Consider the following 21,626-nt stretch of genomic DNA (forward strand, 5'->3'; position numbering starts at 1 on the left):
TGCAAAATATGACCAAACTAAAAACAACATTTCTGCGAAGCAAATGTAAAATAAAATAAAATAAAAAATGCCAGATGTCATTACAGAAACCAAACCACAGTTTCACACAAACTCTGGCAATCCATTCATCGATTCTTCCATTATCTATGCACTGTGGTCTGGATTAGCTCTAATCATTACTGTTGTATTATATAATCCACTTGAAAAAGAAGGCCATTATGATTTAAATTGCAGTAATCTGTTCTCATTTCCTCTGCTGTCTCCTCGATTACTACATCATTTAGCTAATCTCTTAATGTGTCTTCTATCTAACAGTACCAAATTGGTGTGTGAATATGTTGCAATGAAATAATCACTTACTTTTTTTGTCACATATCCAACTGCACAAGGACACTACTACTACTAAACCATGCAAACAAAAATCTGAAGCATTGCTGTATGATAGGGGTGTACAGATGCCATTTTGTTCCTGTTTCTATGATCTCCTGTGGAGAAAAAGGGGCGAGTTTTGTTTTTATTTGACAGGTGATAGCCGAGTGAAAGCAAAGACTGGATAATTCACAGTATCATGGATGCAAGAAGTATGATAAATTAAGGCTATAATCCTGCTGGAGGATTTCTAGATTTAAATCGTGAAGGAAAATGTGACCTTGTTATCCTTCACAGGAGAAAAAACCAGCCATTAGAGCAGATATGACTACCTACCTAATGCTGCATTTGGGGGAAAGAGTAGAGAAGAAAGGAAATGAGTTTGTGCTCACTATTAGGCTAGGGATAATTATTTTGATTTGCAGGCTTTTAGGAACAAAGAAAATAATTAGATAGGCCATTACCTAAAAGAAAGAAAAAAGTACTCTCCAAACAAAAATGATATGATATTAGAGAAAGAAAGCAGTTTAATTCCATTGAGATGAAACAATAAGAGAAAAATTAAGTATTTCAAAGTTGCAGAAGTTAATGAAGCTCAGTCAGTAATTTTACTGAAGTATAATATCTGGAGGTGTTTTATTGAATGTGCTCAAACAACACAGAACAGCAAGAAGACCTTTAACAACAAACTGTAATTCTGCAACCTGTCTTTCCAAATGCAAAACTATGATGCTACCAGAATGCATCGCATGCCTGCATACATAGGCAGTAAACAGTAAGCGTGAGATGGCAGATCCTTTGGACATCACGCTGTTTCTTCCTCTCCCCTGCCACCTCTGCTATGATGAGTTATGGGGCCAAGTCTGGCTGCAGCAGTATCTCACACCTGACAGTCCAGGAGAGATCAATAATTGATTTAGACAGTGTGCCACCACCTGCCAGGGTCTCTCTGGGTTCAACACATACACTCATGTTTTTTTCCTCCTGATACTGTAATGATCTATACACCATCAACTGAACTTTAAGATGGAGTTGTCACTCAACCACATCACAGCTGATCGGGTTTCAGCTCTGTGAGGGCAAATTGTGCAAGTGCTGATGTCGGGTTGTTACCTGAGCACGTGTTACACGTGGTCTGAATTCCACTAATAACTGCAAAATATATAAAATATAAATAAAAGCTGCAAAAGTAGAGAACAGCCTCCTTTTGTTGTACCACCCCTCACCTATTTCCTTCGTTTTCCTGTCTCATTCAGTCCTTCCAGGTTTAATTTGCTCCTTAAATCAACTCCTGCTGCCTCTCCTTTCTCTTCCATCCCAATCTCTGGATGTTTAGTCGTTTATGAGAGGAGGTGGAGAACAGCAGGTGCGAGGCCTGCACAAAACACCAGAGAAGTGATCCAATTTGGTGTGGGCAGTAAATTGTGTGGACATCTGCGCACTGCACAGCGTGGAGATGAGCACGGGGCAGTGTGGATGCATATCTCTGCCTGTCTGTATTGCTGACAGGGCACAGAAACAGCCGAGGAAGGGTGCCAGGCGCACAGAGGGATGCTGAGGATTGGGACCTGACAGACACTCTCTATCTGACTGCTGGATTGCCCTGGTTGCTTTCTGCCACGTTGCAGGAGCAGAAAAAGAGGGAGGTTAATATGGTTTAGAGAGAGGTAAAGAGAAGTGAATGCCCATCATAGAAAGCCTTTCGGCGTCTTCTGTGTGATTCATGGTAATAGCACACAGTCCTGAGCCTGAATCTTTCTTCAGCCCCACAGGACGCCTCCCCAGGCTGAGCTAATTGAACAGATTACAAACCTTTCCTTCGTTCCCTCTAATTAGCATTAGTGTGCCGTGGACCAAATGAGTCTGGAGCATGTCTCCATCCTATACTCTTACAGGAGATTAAGATCTCCCGCCACAGCGGTGACTATGTGGTCATAACTTCATTAACGACTTGGCTGACTTTTTCCAACTCTGCTGGTTACAGTCCCCCAGGGAAGGACTCTAGCTCTGAATTTAGCTTCCCTAAAGCATACAGATTTGAACAGAGTTCTCAGCTCCTTACAGAAAACGCTTTTGCTGTTTTATGTTGGTCTAATTTAAATGTTAGGTTTGGATAAATCATTCCAAATCACCCAATTCAGCCACAACTACAGTCATCAGTGTTTCTGCAATCATTCTCATTTCTGTAGTGGATGGCGACATTATCTCATCTCGACGTCCTCCTCCCCCTCTGTTATACTGTTGTCTCTTCCTTCTTCACTGTTTGCTTGCCGTCTTTATAATTGTGGCCATATGTACAAATAGGGAAAACTTGCTTGATTGCTTCTGTGGTGTCTGTTATACAGGTAACGAGCTGAGAGGGCTCCCAATGTCACCTGTATGACATTATGGCCAGAAGTCTTGCTGATTGATAGAGGATCAAATGCTTATTTCATTCATGAAATGTGAATTCATTACATTTTTGAAATGCAGAATGATTCGTTTAGACTAATATAAACCAAGACAGATTAAACACATTTTTGTAAGAATGTCTTCATTGGGTGACAAGCTGTACACCGCACACAAACACAATTATACACCTTCCAACCTGACGTGTTTCCCATTTAAATGAGTCTAATAGCTGTGAGTGCCTCTATATACATTGGACAAGATGTTACTCTCACAACTCATTTCACACTTCGTTAGTAGGTGAAATTGTTGGTTGGATATCCAGTATGGAAGGGAAGATCGATATGTTACAGCCAGGTATTAGTCGTGCAGATTGGCTGCAGATTGCATGCAGACACAATTACAAAAACATAACACAAGGGTGCATGCATCATAGCATGTGAACACATGCAAACAAAGATGTACAACACACATATGCATAGAGTTCCCAGGGAAATAAAGCGTGCACACACACACACACACACACACACACACACACACACACACTACCACCTCTTTGTTCCTTCAGTCTTTACTCATCCGCTGATCTGAATGGAGTAAATCATCATTGTGTTTAGCAAGGAGATTGATGGTGGGTCTGAATGGTTTGGCCACCCATTCTATTTTAGAACAGCAGGTCAGTCGGGCAGTTAAGGATCCGACCTCTATTGTGGCCGTCTGACATCTCTATTCATCATCACGCTGTCTGCATCCTGCCGCTGCTGTCTCAAGGCACAAACTGCTTTGTGTGTCACTTTGTGTACAAGTTGATAAAGAAAATGTGGGGGTTGAAGAGTGGATGTCCGCATGGGGTTGGCACTATTATGATGTAGAGTGTATGATGACATAAAGCTGCCAAACATCAAAGGTCTTATCATACTGTTTGTACTTGCGTAGGTCATTGAGTAAAACAAAAGTTGGTTGGTTTTTGGCACAGAGGTGTGAATGACACTATATATATATATATATATATTTGTTTTTGGACATTCACTGGGTTACCTATTTATTTGACGGGCCTCTGGGGACTGGCTCCAAAAGCGAGTCAATCCCTGAAGACCATAAAATTACCTGCTACACAATCTGAAAGTCAACAGTGTCTTACTCTCAGGCAATTTCAGGCAGGAAACTGAAACTCTTTTTTCTAGGTTCAGATAAACACTAAAGGAATAAAGGAAGGAGTATAATTGGACTTTCTTTGGAAAAACAGATTGGCCACATTTTCATTCTGTATTCCTTTTTTAATCAAAAACAAGCAGCCCAGCTGAGAATGATCGTGATAGCCCATGGTACAGGTACAATATTCACCATGGCTACAAGGACAAATCAGGCAGCTAAATGAGTTTTGTGGCTAAATTACCTCTTCAAATCGGGGACATGTTAAGCCTTGGGATGCTCAGGAAATTCATTTATGTAAAAAAATGACAGTCAGGGAAAAATTAGCCATAATCCTGTTATCAAAATCCTCTTTATACAAGACTGAACAAGACAGACAAAGAGAATCTTTCACAGACTCTAATAGGTGGTAAAATGTTTGCAATTTTCCATTTAGGCATCACTTTCTTAGAGCCCAGGCTCCCCTTGGCATGAAAAGATATTACAGAATGATACGGGAGCTGTAGGGAGGCATTTAAGTAGTACAAATGTTACAGGATATGCACTATGTATAAAGATTTCTTTCATGACAGCCAGGCGTGGGTCTTTTTTTTATCTGAAAAAGACATGACACTGTGAGAGAGCAGAGTGTTGAGGCTATTGTCTGGCTTCCTCTGGCCCCTGTGTCTTTCCTAAGTAGGCCGGACATTTCCCATCTGCAGGTCTGGCCTTGTAACACAGTCATGTTTCTGACGCTTCATTTTCTGTCATCTGCTTCGGTCCGATTCTTATTTCAAGGTGAACTCTTTTCCTATGGTGCCTGAGAAGGGAGCGGGAGAGAGAAAAGTGAGCGGCAGTAAAGGGAGTGAGAGAGAATGAGAATCCTCCAAGGTCACTTTCGGTGCCTCTCCATTGGAGTTGGTGAGTTCCTGACAAGGCAGAGACAGGTTCAATTTCTCACCAACTGTCAGGAGCTCCCTGTTTTTTAAACGGCTGTGAGGAAGATGTTCCCTGACTTTTCAGTATTATCTGAGGGGCATTCTTTTCTCCAGCCTTATCTCTCTGTCAGTAATGGGCCTTCAGTGATTCCTGCCAGATATCTGCTGTGGATGGACTGTTAGGCAGGCAGATAGAGCAAAGCTTTCCCAGATACTGTAGATCTAGAAGAGACTGTTTTTCCACAGTGATTGGTAAATCCCACTGAATGACAGTTTGACAGACGCCGCACCTCTGCTTCTCAGGAAAAAACAAAACAAAAAAGATGTGACTGTTCTTAAGGGGCTGGAAGTGATGCACGCTGAACTTTCTTTGACCACTGCTTCAATCAAAAGTGCAGTAAAAGTCATTTTGTACTTGCAGGTGTGATGAAGACATGCATCAGAGCGCTTTGATGTGACAGATCATGGACATTTTAATATGGCCTTCCTAACTCTCAGCTTGTTGCTGCTTTTGTAGAACAATTCACTGAGGGGAAGGACGCCACGTCCAAACTGTTATGGGAGTCTTTGACGCTAAAAAGAAATGGAAACTTCAAAGACACCAAACTGTGTGCGTGGCTCTTTGAGTGCAAGACTGACCTAAACAATATTGGCCTCCTGTTGACAGACTAATGATGAGTTAATTGCCTGGTGAGCACATGAACTTATAGTCCTTGCATTCTCTCCAAGATAAAACTCCCAAAAGTCAGTTTTTCTCCTTAAAGGCATTCAGTTAACTCTACAACTCGTCACTATGACCGATTAATGTTTGGGGAATTTGGGGAGGAGAGGGAGGGCTGATAAGAGAGTTGAAAGCAGTGGTGGGGAATGGAGCGGGAGCAACAGGCGGGACTCCTGCTGTCTCCTCTTTGGGGAGATCCCCACTAGTGCTGTCCCTGCTGCAGGAGAGGCTCAGCTAGGGGTCTTTGAAGTACTGCTCTGTTATTACATGGATGAACTCCTTTGTGCTGCTATTATACATTCAATGCAGCATATCTCAGGACAGCTCCCATCCCTCAAACAACGGCAAATTGGCTGTGCAGGGAGGAGAAAGTAGTGACAGATATGTTGCTGTACAACTCAGTGCTTTTGTGTTTCCAAATGTTTGGCTTACACCGCCCAAGAGACTCAGATCCTGTCCCTAATCAAGACCCTTGTTATACAGATACTTTGGAGTGTTTTATTCCTGCTGTGGATGGGATTGGTTTATCATTGGAATGTAACTTGATCTCCATTTTGGAGTATGTAAATTACCAGCTGCTGCACGAGAAAAACAGAATGCAACATGAAGATATCATGTCATGTTGGTGTTAACCCCTCTTCAGCTCTGTCACTGCAGCTGCCATCTGTGTGCAAGTGAGTGAGTGAGTGTGTGTCAACTCATATGTCTACAACATTCAACAAGAGCGGTCCCCATGTAAGCCTGAACAAAATGAAAGCAAATAACAGTGGTGCAGATTGATAAATACTGAAAAAAAACATTGACATCTGGTACAGTCAAACAAAGTTAATTACCTTCATGTAAATGATGTGATACAATTTAGGGCTGCAGCTAACAATTATTTTCAGCATTCATTAATGTGGTAATTGTTTTCTTGAATAATCAAGCATGTATAAAAAAAAAACCTCACAAACTCTAAGCTCTAAGCACATTCTTACAAAAGACTGAAATCAGAGATATGTGTTGATTGTTTGTTGGGTTTTCTTTCCAGGAAAGGGTTAATAGGGTCAATATATGTATCATATATGAAGAATACAAACCTCTGGAAAGCCTTTGGCAGAGAGAGCGTTTAAAATATAAATACACTCAGAGCTCCTTTTGCACTGTTGTGTTTTCCTGCAGCTCTGAAAGTCACCAAGCAACATGAGATATATTTGATGTGTAGGTGTTTGATGATCAACTTGCCCTTTGTGCCTGGGCTAAACAAAGACTATTTTTATACTGTACAAACATCATTATTTATCTAGAAAAGGAATAAGAGGTAGAAGAAGAATCTTTACTTATTCTCCGTGTGCCTTTTTGTCAAGAGCTGACTGTGACTTACAGCTGCTCACTGGTCTCTGTGCCTCCTGAGCGCTACACCGGCTGTGGCAGTTTGGTGTGGATGTTTTCTTCACCTTTAACCAAACAAATAGCAGGGAAGGACCGCAGATAGCATCCAAACCAGCTACTTCACATCAAATGGTAACAGGTTAGCCTGCAATGTAAAATTAGAATGAGCTGCAGTTGATGAATGAGCTGCTGGACACAAGGCAGCTAGAAGGAGTTTGTATCCCTTGTCAATGCAAATGATCCATTTATTGTTTAATAAGAAGACTGTTGTGGTCACTGCAGTCTTCACATTGCTATGGAGAAAAGGTCCCAGCTCCTGAGGGGAGGGGTTAAGTGTCTTGCACAAGGGCTTTGCTGCTGTTTGTGGCCGCCTGGCTTGTCGGTGGTCTACACAACTTTGCTCAAACTGACTTCCATCACAAAGACTGGATTCACTGCAGAGCTGTTGCACTGGATTGCACAAGGCTGTACAGGTGTACCAATAAACTGATGTCAGAAGGAAATGACAGGCTTTGCTGTAAGTGTGAGAAGAAAGTTGACATTTAAAAAAAAAAAAAAAAAGTCAAATGCCTGTGATGAATAACAGGTTTGTATGGATCTATTCTATATTCAGAACACCAGATGCCTCTGTGTTTAATAATTCACCAGATAGTTTCCTCTGTCTTTATGTCTCCATCGCTCTCACCCTTTTTCTGTCTGCCACTTGCAAGGTCAGTGGGTGCAGAAGGTTGGGCTTTAAGTTGTGTTTTGTCGTCGTCACTCCTCAGAGCGGCAGGCTGCGACAGGGAGCCTACTTATATAGAGAGGGGACCTGTGCCAGCCAGAGAGAGAGAGAGGGGAGAGCTACATGCTTGTTACGCGCTAAGTTTTTAAGTCTCGGTGATAACTGAGTGATAAGAGACGCCTGCTTGTGTGAAATCTCTCTCTCTCTCTGAGAACACTGTATAAGGGAACGCACTTTACTCAGAGGCTATTTATTTCCCAGCTGACGTGGGAGCGACAGAGCGCAGGCTGAGCTGAAGTGTTGGCTGTTTGTGTGCCGGGTAGGAGAGAAGAGAAACAGCGCTGACCTGCTGGGATTTTTTCTTTCTTTCTTTCCTTTTTTTTTTAAGACGTCCGCGTTATATTTTCCTATCAAGACTCCGCCGCTGGCTCCTCTGTGGACACATTCAGAGCGATGACTGTACTGAATTATCCACCGGCTCTCTGTAATTTCTCCGGCGAACACAGCCACACCACCACCACCACCACCACCAGCGCTGCCACCACCCGTCCTTAGAATAAAGCTCTGGTGAAACAACGCAGCACCATCACCGTTGTCTAACAGCTGGGATTTTACACTTTACAATGTCTTGAGACGTGGAGGGAAGGCTGCAAAGATGATGACAGTGAGTATGGTGGAGCTACTTTTAGCACTCGGCGCAGGCTCTTATCCATGACTTTTCATTTTAAAGGATAATGGTGTATTATAGTGGGGGGGTCAGTTTGGTCACGGATAGTGGGTGACATCCGCGCTGTGTGATAGTGTGATATTGGGCGTTTCTAGTCAGCGCTGTTGCCGGGGGGATATCAGATTCCTCCCGGGACTTTTTTGGGAACATTACATCATTTGAGTAGCCTATGAATGACTGTGCACATTGAAGAAGCACTTGGGTGTTAAAGCTTCTAATAACCTTAGTGGTGTATCTTTTTAAAAAAATCAAATGTCCACCTTTAAATATGCTGCTAGATGTCATCATGTAACTGTCATGATGAGAAGTGCCACTTTGGAGGACTGGGCGTATGCGTATGGCGGTGATGCCCCTTCACATCAATACAGAGCGAGATGGACTTTAGTTGTGAGTCTTTGACATAAATTAAAAGCCCCCACCCATCCACCCATCTCCACCACCACTACCAAACACCCGCCCGGCCGCGGGGTGGAGATCGGTGCAGCTGTCAATTTGCATGTATTTTGTTGGCCAAATCCAGCCTGTATGGTCTGCCTGCATGCGCGTCGGTTAATCCCACAGCGGATCAGCTTTACCGCTCCAGCCTGCTGTCTTCTTGCAGCGCCTCCTCCTCTTTCTCTCTCTCGTCCTCTCTCATAAACACACTTTAAATGACTACAATAGTTGAATCGGGCTTATGTGACCTTCATTTATTGACGCACATATACGTGGAGACGGAGCGCTGTTTGGCGGATGCATAAAACTGGATAGCACTTCCAGAAAAAAACGGATCGGTGACCGAGATTTGAAACGCGATCGCATCAGTGTGGATACTCTTGTTTCTACTCAGGGAAACCCACCCTGTTCCTTGAATCCGGGTTTTTATTGCAGTTAAAGGGTGACAAAGCCAACATGACAGGCTGGTTCTCACCCCACAGAGACTGGTGACCGCGTAGGCTGCTGCTCCAGTGCGTTTCATGAGCACGTCGGTAAGGTTTTCATCCACTTGAATGATACATTTAAAGGCTTCTCTCACAGTTTCTCATGATAAGGGTCATTTTAGTTGTATTATAATGTTGTAATAGGACTCAAGTAGGCTTTTGTTGTGGTTGAGTTTTCCATGTTTTGGTGAAAATGATCCCAATGAACTGGGTATTGGAGAGCATATTGTCTTTTAATACAATAATCACACATCCTGCCTCTAGTCTGCTGCTTAAGATCAATTTAAAAATCCTCTTCTAGATCCTCCAAAGGTCTTAACACCTCAACCTCAAAAAACGTGGGTTTTGTGTCCCTGTTTTTTTTAATTGTGTCAACAGCATCCCTGCAGCAGCTATTCTCTTTGACCTGCAGTTCCTCAGCACAGCGTGGTTTTATGTTTCTGTACTCCACATCAGCACTTTTTGTATCTCTCAAGATGCTGAGTCATATTGCTTTCCCCAATATCTTTTCTGCATTGTCCTTTGACGTCAACATCCTGCACAGGTGGGATCTAGTAGCCATGGCTCAAGAAAGCGTTGTATCCTTTGGATAACACTGTACTTTTATTGCAGGTGTGTATTTGTGGTCTAAAACTAGCAATCAGCAGTCTCTTTAATTTATTTATTCTCCAGAGCAGCTCATACTGCGCACACGTAGGTATGTGTTGTTAATTTCTCCTTGCCCTGAGAGAAATTTTGGTGCTTCTTGCTTTTCATTAAGTTTTCCAAAGTGGTGATGCACTATGGAATTACTAATAACTCTACAAGAGAAGGAAGCAGGTGAGGTGGAGATTTGTGCAGGGTTGTAAACAACGGCGACATTTTCATTAGCTGTGTGAACTAATCAGTCAGGTGGTGATTTGGGATCTGTGGCTGCAGCCACAGTCAAGGTTTTTGCTGGGTTGTATGTACTGCCATGCCACTGTCACTCACTCCCAGCCTTCATAACACCCTGCTTTGTCCCTGTGGTGCTGTGCAGATGTAGTAGTGGGTGGTGGGATATTATTCTGACACATCCAGCCACACGGACTCCACCTTCGCTGTGTGTGTCAAATGTTGCACAAGTCCATTCTCACACACACACACATACATTTACCAATCCAAAGGAATGCAAAAGGAATGAGATTAGCATAGTCTAGCAGCAGTGGGAAGGTCCACAGTGTTGCTACTGTATCAGAGGAGACTGAAAACAAGTCCAAAAGAGACAGTGAGTTAAACATTTTGTGCAGAAAGGAAGTTCCTGCAGGATGGGAAGTGCTTTGTGGTTGCTTGCCTCAAACCACAACACCGGTGTGACTAATCTAAGTGTACACACTTCCCTAAATTTTCTTTTTATTTTCCTCTTTTCCTTTCCCTCTCTCTCTCGGGACTCTGTCCAGCCTGCAGTATGCCTCTTCTTGTTCTGTATGCACCGATTGATATCCTTTCTTTCTTTAGTCTAATTATTTCTCTCTGTTTCTTTTTTGTTACAGGATTATCGGGAGGATGGCATGGACCTGGGCAGTGATGCATCCAGCCGCTCCAGCTCAGAGTCCAACTCCAACAAGGTTACACCTTGCTCCCCTTCTCTTGACCTGGCAACTTTGGAGGACTACAAATCCTCCCCCTCTCTGGACCTGGTCACATTAGAGGACTATGAGGAGGATGAGGACTACCAAGAGTATAAAAAGAAGGTGATAGAAGAGTGGGAGAGTGAGTATGGAGAGGACTGTACCTCTCCGCAGGCTTCCAGTGAGGGGGAAGTCAGGGGGGATGCTGCGACTGTGGACAGCACTGGTGAAAACTACAGGAAGACGGTGAACAGTCGCAGCCTCGCTGAAGAATTCCAGGATGTGAAGACCGTCCCGCCCCTACCGGCCTCTGGTGGCCGCACTGCAACCTCAGTTGCAGCAGTCCCTGAGGAACTCAAACAGAACGGCAACCTGATTTTGCCCAGGAGCAACCAGCTCCACTCCCCTGGAACACCACAGGAGGGCACAGGGACTCCCAAAGCCAGCCACCGCAGCTCCAGTCAAGGCAGGGGGAGCCGCAGCAGTGGTGGCGGAGGTGGTGGTGGAGGAGGAGAAGAAGGAGGAGGAAGTGGGGGAATGATGCGAGGATACAGAGAAGATGAGGGTGTAGAGGAAGAGCCTCTCCCCACCATGGACTGGGCAGCTCTGGAGAGACACCTGGCTGGACTGCAGAGCAAAGAGCAGGAGAATCATAACCTCAACCACAACCAGAACCACAACATGGGCAAGACCAACTACACCTCAGTGAGTGTGCATGCTGTTTCTGTGATTTCTCTCTTCTTTTAAGATTTTGAGCTATTCTGCTTTTGTGTCAAATGGCATTGCACACATAATTCTGTGGATGGACTGCTGTAATCCAGCAGTTATCCATGTCAGATGGACCCTGGAAACATGAGGTTAGTTTAGCTGGAGCAAGGAAGAGGGATTACTCGGCTAATGTGGCGCTAAGCTGTGTGGCCCAGCTATTAACGTGGAAGTCAACACACAGCTGGAGGAAAGTGGAGGAGGGCAGTAAGGAAACAGGGATTCACTGCATCCTATTGCAGAGTCAGGAAGTACACTGATTCATACAAGCTCCTTAAAGCCAGCTCCAGAGGTAAAGTGAAGCCTAACAACTCTCTGAAATGCAGAAATGTCACTTCATTGTTTTTAAGAGTCAACTCGGCATGTAATCATTATTATTATTTGATAACTGTTGACAGTCTTACAAGTCTGACCTTAGAGAATTACGTCTGAGTAACCTAATTTCAAAAACCCTCCATGATCTTTGTTGTGGCCATGTGGTGCTTCCACCAGAAGAGGTCAGTGTTGCACTGACATTCTGCCCGGAGCTGCTGCAGGCCTTTCATGCCTCCCCTGCAGCTCCAACTGCTATGATTCACTTGCAAATTTATTACATCACGCAGTCTGAGTTTTATGGTTTATTAGCCTGTGAGTCCAAAAGGGTGTAACTTGAAAACATTTAGGGGAGCGCAGAAGGAAAATGTTTACAGCAGCCAGTGTTTCTGCCAACACTTAGCTCTTTCAGAGAGTGAAGGCAAATGTGTGTGTCGAGAAAAAAAAAACGGATTGGTGCTCTCCATTGATATGCGAAGACCTTTTCCTCAGTGCACACACACAATGGCTGCGGCCAGTGCTATTGTCAGTGTGTTGTATGTGTGTGTTGTTTGTCTGTCCTGGAGGCCCCCTATGTCTCCCTGAGGCATGTCAGGAATGCAGCGGGAGAAGTGGGGGATGAAAGAGGAAGGAAAAGAGGGAGGAAGGGACAGGAAGAAGAGCAGGCAGTTCATGGCCACATGGCTCGTGTGTTTGTGTCCATACTGTCCAACTGAAATAAGGAGATCACCTCCTGGTGTGCTTTAGTCTGGGGGAAACCTGCTATCTCTCATAGGAAATGCACTGTGATTCCACAGGAGTGTAAGAAAAATGGTTGCCTCTGTATCTTCACACAGCCATGCCCACTTAGAAAAACATGAATTCACACATATGCTTCTTGTCTCTGTTGGTGTCTTACATGCATGTGCACCGCAGTAGACTGAGCCTGGTATGTCAGACAGAGATAGAGCAGTCATGATGGTGATAGTTTCACAGCATCCACCCGTATCTCTGGGAAAAAAACAAGTCTCAGAAGAAGCAGGTGGCCGGCAGATTTCGATGGTCTAGATAAGGAATTGGAATTGCTTGTGTAATCCCACCTGAGCAGAGATATACCAAAAAACCACATGGTCGTATCTCAGATATCCTAAAAATCAGACCTTTTAAGTCATGTCTCATAAACTTAGGAGGACAATGCCGGTTTTGACCCTTTGCTAACCTGCTAACAAGACAACAAATGCAGTCACGTGGCAATGTAGGAGACATTCCCACAAGATATTTCCACTTCCCTTCCATATCAGGGGTTATCTAGATGTCCTTATTCTCAAATTTGCTGGATGTAGCAGGCACTCCGGAGAAGCAGTGGTGGCTGGTCATGCTTTTAAAATGTTGTTAAATATTTAGACATCCACTTAGGCGGGACCCACCAGCATGACAGTCTGTGTGTGTGGGTGTGTGTGTGTGTGTGCACAAAGGGGTGTGCCTGTCTGTGATGTTGCTGGGGTCCAATGGGACAGAGATATTCATGCTTCAGTGGAGCTTCAAAAGCATCTGAGCTTTTAGAAAGACGGGACACTGTGGAAGCACCAAACCTAATAATCTGCAGCGGTCACAGAGTGTCTGGAGACTGGTTTAGAAGGTCTGCAACAGGAACGGTGAAGACTTCTGCTTGTGAGATGTAAAATGTTCAGTTAAATTTGTGGCTCACCAAACATGTGAAGTGCATCAGATAGGATAGAGTCTCCATGTCAGCAGCACACTTTGCACTGTCTGATGGATTATAGGGTTAAACGTTTGCAAGCCTGTGGAAGCTTTTATTGCCTAATTGTGCTTGCAGTGTGTTTTTGTGCCATGAAAAGCTTCAGTATCATTCCAGGTTGAGTTTTGCGTTAATGAAACAGTCATATTGTTGCAGGTTGTGTTTTGTCATGGTGTGGTTCTGCCTGCGTGCAGAGGAACTCATGAATGATAAGGGTCATGGTGACCTGTTCATAATTTGTTTCTAATGAACTCTGGAGGCACGTGGCAGAAAGGGGCCCACTGGGACCTCCAGTACACCAAGAGTAACACTAGCGCTAACCTCATATTTAGCCACACACCCCTGAAAGGCGGACCATAATATTATTCTTCCTATCAGGTGTTGAGGTTAAAAAGGCAGCGATAAGTTCAGGCTACATAGTTTGGCTGTCTGTGCTCAGAAATGCATCTGTGTGTTTTATCCCAGGTGCATACAGGAGAAGGATTATATCTGTGCCTAGAGGCTACTTCTTTTGAACCTTTCAGAGTACACACACCCACACTTACTCACACATTTTAAAAACACCCTATGGGCAGACTGTGTTCATAAAGATAGGTACTTGCTGAGACCTGCAGCACCACTCCTATTTAAAAAATGGTCACTCACACGTCAGAGATGTGTCAGAGCATATATGTTACTGTGAACTGTCATACAAAGTGCTGAGTGAATTGTGACTGATAGCTCTGTGAGACTGAGAAAATAACTTCCCATCATGTCACCAATAGCATGTGTTCAAAAACAGGCCATATAGGAGGTGTTTCTAAGAAACGCAAAGGGGCAGCTTCTACACTGCTATTCTGAAATATAAATAGAAACACCATAAACCAGATGTGAACTATGAACAACTGCTTATTAGGAAAGTTTTGCTCATGCACTCCATATGTATAAAATGTTGCTAGCCAAACCAAGTAGTACAAGCATGCCGTGCTCTGCCCCAGAAAAGCGCTCAAGAGCTGTGGAAAATAAAAGGACGAGGAAGAAGTGGAGAGGTCTCTTTTTCCCCTCTTCCACTTTGTTCACTGTATTTATGTTCGAGTTCAGCATTTAAACTGTGTGCACCACCCTCCACTAACAACCTAACTACTACCTTCACCCGCAACTCAGACTGTGCCACGTCGAGATCGAAAGAGGGCGCGGGCAGAAAAAGGAGAGAAATTGTAGGGTTGGAGATGTCTTGAGCAGGTTTCTAGTGGATATAAATAGGTACAAAACAATCAGCGTAAGGAGGTCAGACTAGAGTCAGCCTGTGAATGGGCAAAAAAACAACACAGCAGAGGCCTGAAAAGAAAGATAGCATGAGCAAGAGGATGGGAGGAGGTGTGTGGAGCCATAATAACGGTTTGAAAAAAGATGGTGGTGAACAAAAAAGGGAAGGAAAAATAAAGACTCAACATATACATTAGTAGGAAGTAGGAGGGAACTTCAAAGATTGTGGGCAGAGCTATAACCAGGTGTGGAGAGCTCCTGCTGAGGCTCTGGTGTCTGGTTCTGCCCCCAAGGTTTAACCACTGCTTCTGCTAGTACGCCCGCTGAAACACGCCCGGCCCTTTGCAATCCAAAGCTCACACACACACGACTCTGCTCACACAAACTTACTGCACTCTCTCTGAGTCTTCAGTCTCAAGTTAGTCTACACACACACACACATGCATATGCTCACCTCACTAAATCAGAGGATATCTCCTTCAGTCTGCCAGTGTTGGTCGACTTTTTTTGGTTCTTTCTTTTTTTGTCTCTGGAAAAATATTTTTATCTCACCATAACATTGGATTCCTCACAGCAAGTCGGGCATTTAACTCAGGTAAAGCTGAACAATTTGTGAACGTGTGCCAGCTTCTCAGCTGTGATATGATGCAAAGACAGGGCTTCTGAAAGCATTTGCTCACAGTTACATTGAATTGTTAAACATGAAATGTAATCATAGCCCAGGGCACTACATTCTTCTGCTGTGACTGTCTACTGTTTGACTTTGTAGGTAACTGAAAAGTTAAATATGTTGCGACAAAAAGTAAAACCAGCTGTGCATCTGTCTGTGCATCTTCCAGTGTGACCCTTTAGCACAGAGCAGGTTCACACTGGCAGCAGTCTGACCATACGTTTTTTTTTTCCCTTTCTTTCCAATGTGCAGCACACGTGTATTTGAATCCTGTTTTAAATAAGCAAATCTGTTTCGAATGTTCTCTTTACCTTCAGGGGCAGAGAACAGAACGTTTGTGAGCTCAAAGAACAATCCACGACAAAGGCCAGCTGATCAAAAGCTTTATGTTGCCCCTGGACAATCATGTCTCCTCTTGAAATCTGCTTCTGCACGAAGCAAAATAAAAGAATAAGTCCAGTTATTGTGTGGAAATAAGAGGCTTTGCTTTTCACCTGCATGGGCTCTTCAAAGGCTAACAGGAAAACATTGGAAGAAGCTGCCTTAAATGGGTAAAAATCAGTGATTCACAAGACTGAACAGCCAGTCAGCAGACTCTCGCAGCATTTAACAGCCAAATGTGCCTGATGGCCAACTGTCTGCATGGTGTGTCAGAACCCAAAGATAGTCATGTTTGTTTTTCAAGAGTATTTGTTACTCCAGTCTCCAACAGTTTACAAAACTGACGGCAGAGACAACATATAAGATTCAGTTCATGTAGCAGAGATACATTAGATGTGTAGTCTAAACACCAACCTATATCTTCATGAATGCAGGTGGAGGATAAATGTCTCCACTATAGCGATGGATCATTCTTTGCTGCTTTCCAGTCAGCAGTTGGGTGGATGTGGGCATTCTGACGTCCAGCTTGGTCACCTCTTGGTGTTGCATTGTATCACTCATTCATCTTCATATTTTAACAGCATAGTAGAGGCCTGTAGCCAACCAGTGCTTGCATAATGACTTTTGCTCCATATCAGTCAATGAATCACATTTTATTTTTGTGGCAACTGTGAAAACAGTTTAGGGCGCTTGTTGCAGAAGGGAGCAGTTTGATGATTTATGTGTTGTTATTTTAATGTAAATCGTGATCTTTGGATAAACCTGACAAATAGCAACTAAAAGCAATAAATTTCAAAGTTGTGTGACTGACTAGAACACTGCCCTGTTAAAAATGACACCAGCAGAGTACCTGGTGTATTATAATAGGATTCAAAGCAGTGTCCTTATACATGGCCAGCAGGGAGTGAGAATGTGACCGGTGAACGGCCAGTGGACGTGGAAGGATTTAGTATTTTAATGATTTGCTCAGTAGACAGTTATCAGTGACATGGCTCAGTCCTTTTTTTGTATTTGGTTTTACCAGCTAGACAGTCATGTTTTTTAAAGTAAACACAAACATCCTAGAAGTACCAGGGGTTATTAAGTCCAACTCTCAGACAACATCAATGGGAGTGGTGCTGTCTAAACTGTTCTTATCTGGTGTCAAAGTACAGCTTTATCAGCTACCTGCTCTTATGAACTGGCAAACCAAAAACCAAATACCAATGTCTATTAATATATATATATATATATATATAAGAAAAATCATGTGTAAAAATGAAGTGTATCCAAGCCAAAGCCAACACACTTTATTGAAATGCGTAATCTGGAAGTTATGTTGAGATGGCAAAAACCAGAGCGAGGCACTGTTGTGATTTTAGATAAATGAAGTAAAAGACAGCAGCTACACAGCTTTATGTCTGCTTGATCATCACGATACACAACCACAGCCTCCTTCTGAGTCATTCACTCATGATTCACTGTGGTCTGACAAAGGTGGAAAAGATGTCTAACTCCTCTTCAGCTTAAGTCATATCCTATCTAGCGTGGAAGTCAGCTTAGCCTCAGACTTCTCTTATTACAAGAGTTTTTCTTCAGACATCTCGTGTCCTTCTCTGCCTTCTCTGCCATTCCCTCTCCTGTTCACAGCTAATTGTTTTCTTCCTCCAGCTGTCAGGAGGCATTATAACCTAATGTTCTTACACAGCCAAAATACAGCAGGAGACCATTTTTCCCACTCCGCCTGGCTCTCCTTCTCCACCCTATGAAAACTATCAAAGAGGGGGTGCGGGCTGTGAGTGGCAGAGCGTGCTGTGGAGGAAATAGGGATTTATGTAGCAGCGAGAAGACCAGGTTTCCAATGTTTATAGACTTTGTGTCTGTCTGCCCACTGCACAGTCACCACAGAGTGGAGTAAAACTAGTAAATGAAAAGAGTGGAGACAGGGATGGAATAAGCATCTCATGTTTGCTTGCATGCATTTACACGGGTGCTCATTTGGGTGGAGCTAGAACATGAGGTCTTCTCTGACTCGCTTCTCTGTGTGTATGTGTATGTGTGTGTGTGTGTGTGTGTGTGTGTGTCTGGGCGTCTGTGTGTATGATAGAGGTAGAAGTGGGTTATAAACTAGGCTAAAAATACAAAGCATGTTTAATCACATTTGCACACAGAGAGACTTTAAAGGGCAGTAAGCTGCTCATGTGACTCTGTGTGTCTGTGTGTAAGTATGTGTGTGTGTCTGAGAAAGAGAGAGGGGGATTGTGCCAGGTCATGCAGAGAGCTTCATCTGTTGCTGGAGAGAACAGAACACTTTCATCTCCTCACAAACCCACAACACAAAAATGATCATTTATTCTTTCCAAAGCAGGTCTGATGAGCATTTCATTTGTGAAGTGCCGCAAACTGTCATTTGCCACTGTCCCCGTACTTTAAAAGAGTAGCCTGTGTAGCAGAGCTAAAGCTATTTGAGTTTTTAACTCAAATTCGGCTTTTTTTCCATATGTTATCATACCATATCCACCACAGTGATAGAATATATAGTGGTGACAGCTGAAATTTACAACAGTTCATCTGACTGCTAAACAGAAACCCAGGGGCCAGGTATCAAAAAGGTGGCCCTTTGAGGACATTTCCTTCTGTGATGTCATTATCAGGCATAGGCCCATGGCCAGTGCTGATGTCACAGTTCCAACCTTCAATGCAGCAAATACCAAATGTGATGTCGATGATGAAAAGTAAACAACAGCACATAAATTATATATTACTCACTGTGACTCATGTTTTATAATAGCTTTGCTGTTGCACAAGTGTATACCAACTGACTAACTGACTAAGTGGTCAGTTAGTCAGTTGGTATATAAATGTGCTGTTATGCCTTTAAAAATGGTGAAACACATATTAACACAGCTTGGTGATCACAGCACGGCCCGTCTTTCCACCACCAACTGTAGACATGCAGCCCTCATTAGAACAACCTCTGGTGGCTTATCATAAGAACGAGCACACACACACACACACACACACACACTCACACGCATGTATGCATGCATGCACTCCCTGGCCTTCCACATCAGTTCCTCCCTGTCAGAGCGAGCTCATTACTGCCAGAATCTGGCCCTCACACTGAGCCAACCTGCTTTGCTATGCAGTGTTTTTACACTGGCACAAAATGTCAGCGCGCTAAAAGCATCTGTGCTCCTCTCTTCCTGCTGAGATGGCTAAAGGGGAGGGGGGTGAGGAGGAAGATGGAGAAAAGTGGTGAAAAGAAAGCAAGTGTAGTTAAAGTGAAAGGCCAGAAAGAGAGAGAGGAGGGGTAGATGGCGCAGAGGCAAAAAGAGAGAGGGCAAGCTGTTTGTCAGAGAAAGGGAGGAGGTGTCACAGCATGACTGAGATTCATGTATTTTCCATGAGCTGCACTGAGTGTTATGGGCCATTATTCACCACCTACAGTATCACTTCTAGCTTTCTTCCCTCAAGTTACAGTAGAATGAGTTACCATGTTATTCACTCTGTGATTAGTGACTTATGATTATTTATGTTTGTGTCTATAAATATGCCAGCAGTTCAGAGCTAAATACACAGAGCCCCACACAAGTGTTGTTTTGATGTGTGGGATGAGAAGAGTGCTCTCACAGTGAGCGGCACACATAACAGCAATCTCAGACATTATTTGCAGAGCACCACTTTCTTAGATCGTCTCCACCCAGATGAATATCTCAGAATGGTGGCCAGTGAGTGGGAGGATGAAGTGCAGTCAGTCAGCCTGCCTGTTTGTCTGTCTTCAGATAATAATCTTTCCTCTTTATCTTTTCTACACTGATTTAGGCTGCTTACATAATAATCACAGTTTGAGTTTGTTTTTGGAGCCTTTTTTGCTCATTGGGGTAATCTGCACAAATATAATTTGAGCATCAGCAGCTGTACAGTCTGGGTGGAGTCAGACATTGTTATCTTCTGTATTGTAGAATGAAGAGGTGACGGCTCAATCTCCACCTGTGCTGTGACTCAGATTGTAACCTTAACAACCATGTGAAGGTCAGCGGGAGGGGGTGTTTGGACTGACTGCTGCCATGGTGACAGAGGAGAGAGAGAGAGAGAGAGAGAGAGAGAGAGAGAGAGAGGAGGGGGGTAGCTGTGGATTCCTTTATCAAAGCCAGGCTCATGATGTTGGACATCAAAGTTGTTTTGCACCCGTACATCAGAAAGTGAAAGCAGTAGTTTGTCCACCGTGTGTGCTGCGTATATTTAACTGAAACAGTGTTATTCACCTCTACACCTTTGACTTCTTCAGTGTGTTGACTAAATTATATATCTAGTAAGTGGAATCAGTCACTTATGTCCAACTTCACTTTAGTCACACTTAGTCTGTGTTTTGCATATCAGCCGATACCTGATGCCACAGCAAATAGCTGTTGTTATCAGTGTTTGTTGTGAGTCTGCTGTGCGTGCTGCTGTTCTTTGATGTAGCATGTGTTGCAAACGGAATTGAAGTAAACAGTTCAGCCCCATTATCAGACACTCAATCTCACGGCTTAGTCAATATCAGATGTTAATCTAGGATTGGTGGAGAATCAGCTGACTAAATATACGTTTTTTGATCTGCAGGGTGCCGTAGAGTCTGACAAAAATGCACTCAACGTCAGAACCGATTAAATTTACCTTGAAATCTGCAGAGAAACAGAGCAACAACTCATATTTTATTTATTCAGATTGTCAAGTTGTGATGAATTTTGTATGAACACAGAAACACGACAACACGGACAATGAACTGACAAAAGGATCAGGACCCTTTGACTTGCTATATTTTTATATGTCTGTGAGCTTAAATAAGCTAACCTTGAAAGGAAGGAGGAAAAACAGCTGTGTCACAACACAGATAATTATACCCAGGGTTAGTGTCACAGGATGGGCACTGTCCCTGTCTGCTCCAACTGGGCACCATGTGGAAGACTACGCCCAGAGCCAGTGATGTGCAGAGAGACCAGAGCGGGGAGCTCATCGATCCACTTCCAGGTCATTAAACCGAAGAGTGGTCTTATCGGAAAAAGCAGCGTCACCCAACAGAGATCGATATCGGATAGAGAGATTTGGCCTGAGAGGAGGGATGAGATAACTGGAGGGTGTGTGATCCTCACAGCCCTGCCAAAACTAAGACAAAAAAATGAAAGCTGAAACAGATGTATGATTTTAATTAAATCAGGGTGTCACATTCTCCAAATTTTTTTTTCAAAGCTGTTCCACTACAATTGCATCAATCAGGGAGTTGATAGCAGAATGAAATAAACACAGTTCTCCGGGTTCTGCTGTGGTTTGTGAAATGACAGGATGAATAATAGAAATAAAGATGAAAATAAAGTACATGTTATATGTAACTGAATGGACAGAAGCAAGAACAAAAACATTCATTATAGTGATGGGTTGATGTCAGGATGGAAGAATGGGTGGAGAAGGGAGAGATTATCTGAGTAGGTTGGCCTGAGCGTGGATTATAGGCCGGCCATCTGCCACTATGGGATTATAATCCTACAAAGAGGCAGGCAGACAATGAGGAGAAGCTGGGCATGCAATGCACCGGCCAACCAGTATCTATACTTAGACATTATAAGGCAAAGATAGCACATAGAGGAAGTGAGTGACACACATTTGCTTAAATGTGAA

The 21,626-nt window shown here is 43.5% G+C and overlaps 1 protein-coding gene across 4 annotated transcripts in view; it reads left to right on the top strand.

Annotated features, from left to right (window-relative positions):
* schip1 (schwannomin interacting protein 1) overlaps window positions 1-21,626 on the top strand; it is a 178,089-nt gene that overhangs the window by 137,055 nt on the left and 19,408 nt on the right. For 2 of the 4 annotated variants that reach the window (XM_028419634.1, XM_028419635.1), the window contains exon 9: window positions 10,801-11,583. In XM_028419634.1, coding sequence (XP_028275435.1) covers window positions 10,801-11,583 — 783 coding nt within the window. Of the gene's footprint in view, window positions 1-7,701; window positions 8,307-9,187; window positions 9,338-10,800; window positions 11,584-21,626 lie in introns of those variants that run through there. The other 2 variants (XM_028419637.1, XM_028419636.1) reach the window with 2 other exon arrangements.

This window comes from Parambassis ranga, chromosome 13 (assembly GCF_900634625.1).
Source record: "Parambassis ranga chromosome 13, fParRan2.1, whole genome shotgun sequence".
In the NCBI taxonomy this organism is placed as follows: Eukaryota; Metazoa; Chordata; class Actinopteri; family Ambassidae; genus Parambassis; species Parambassis ranga.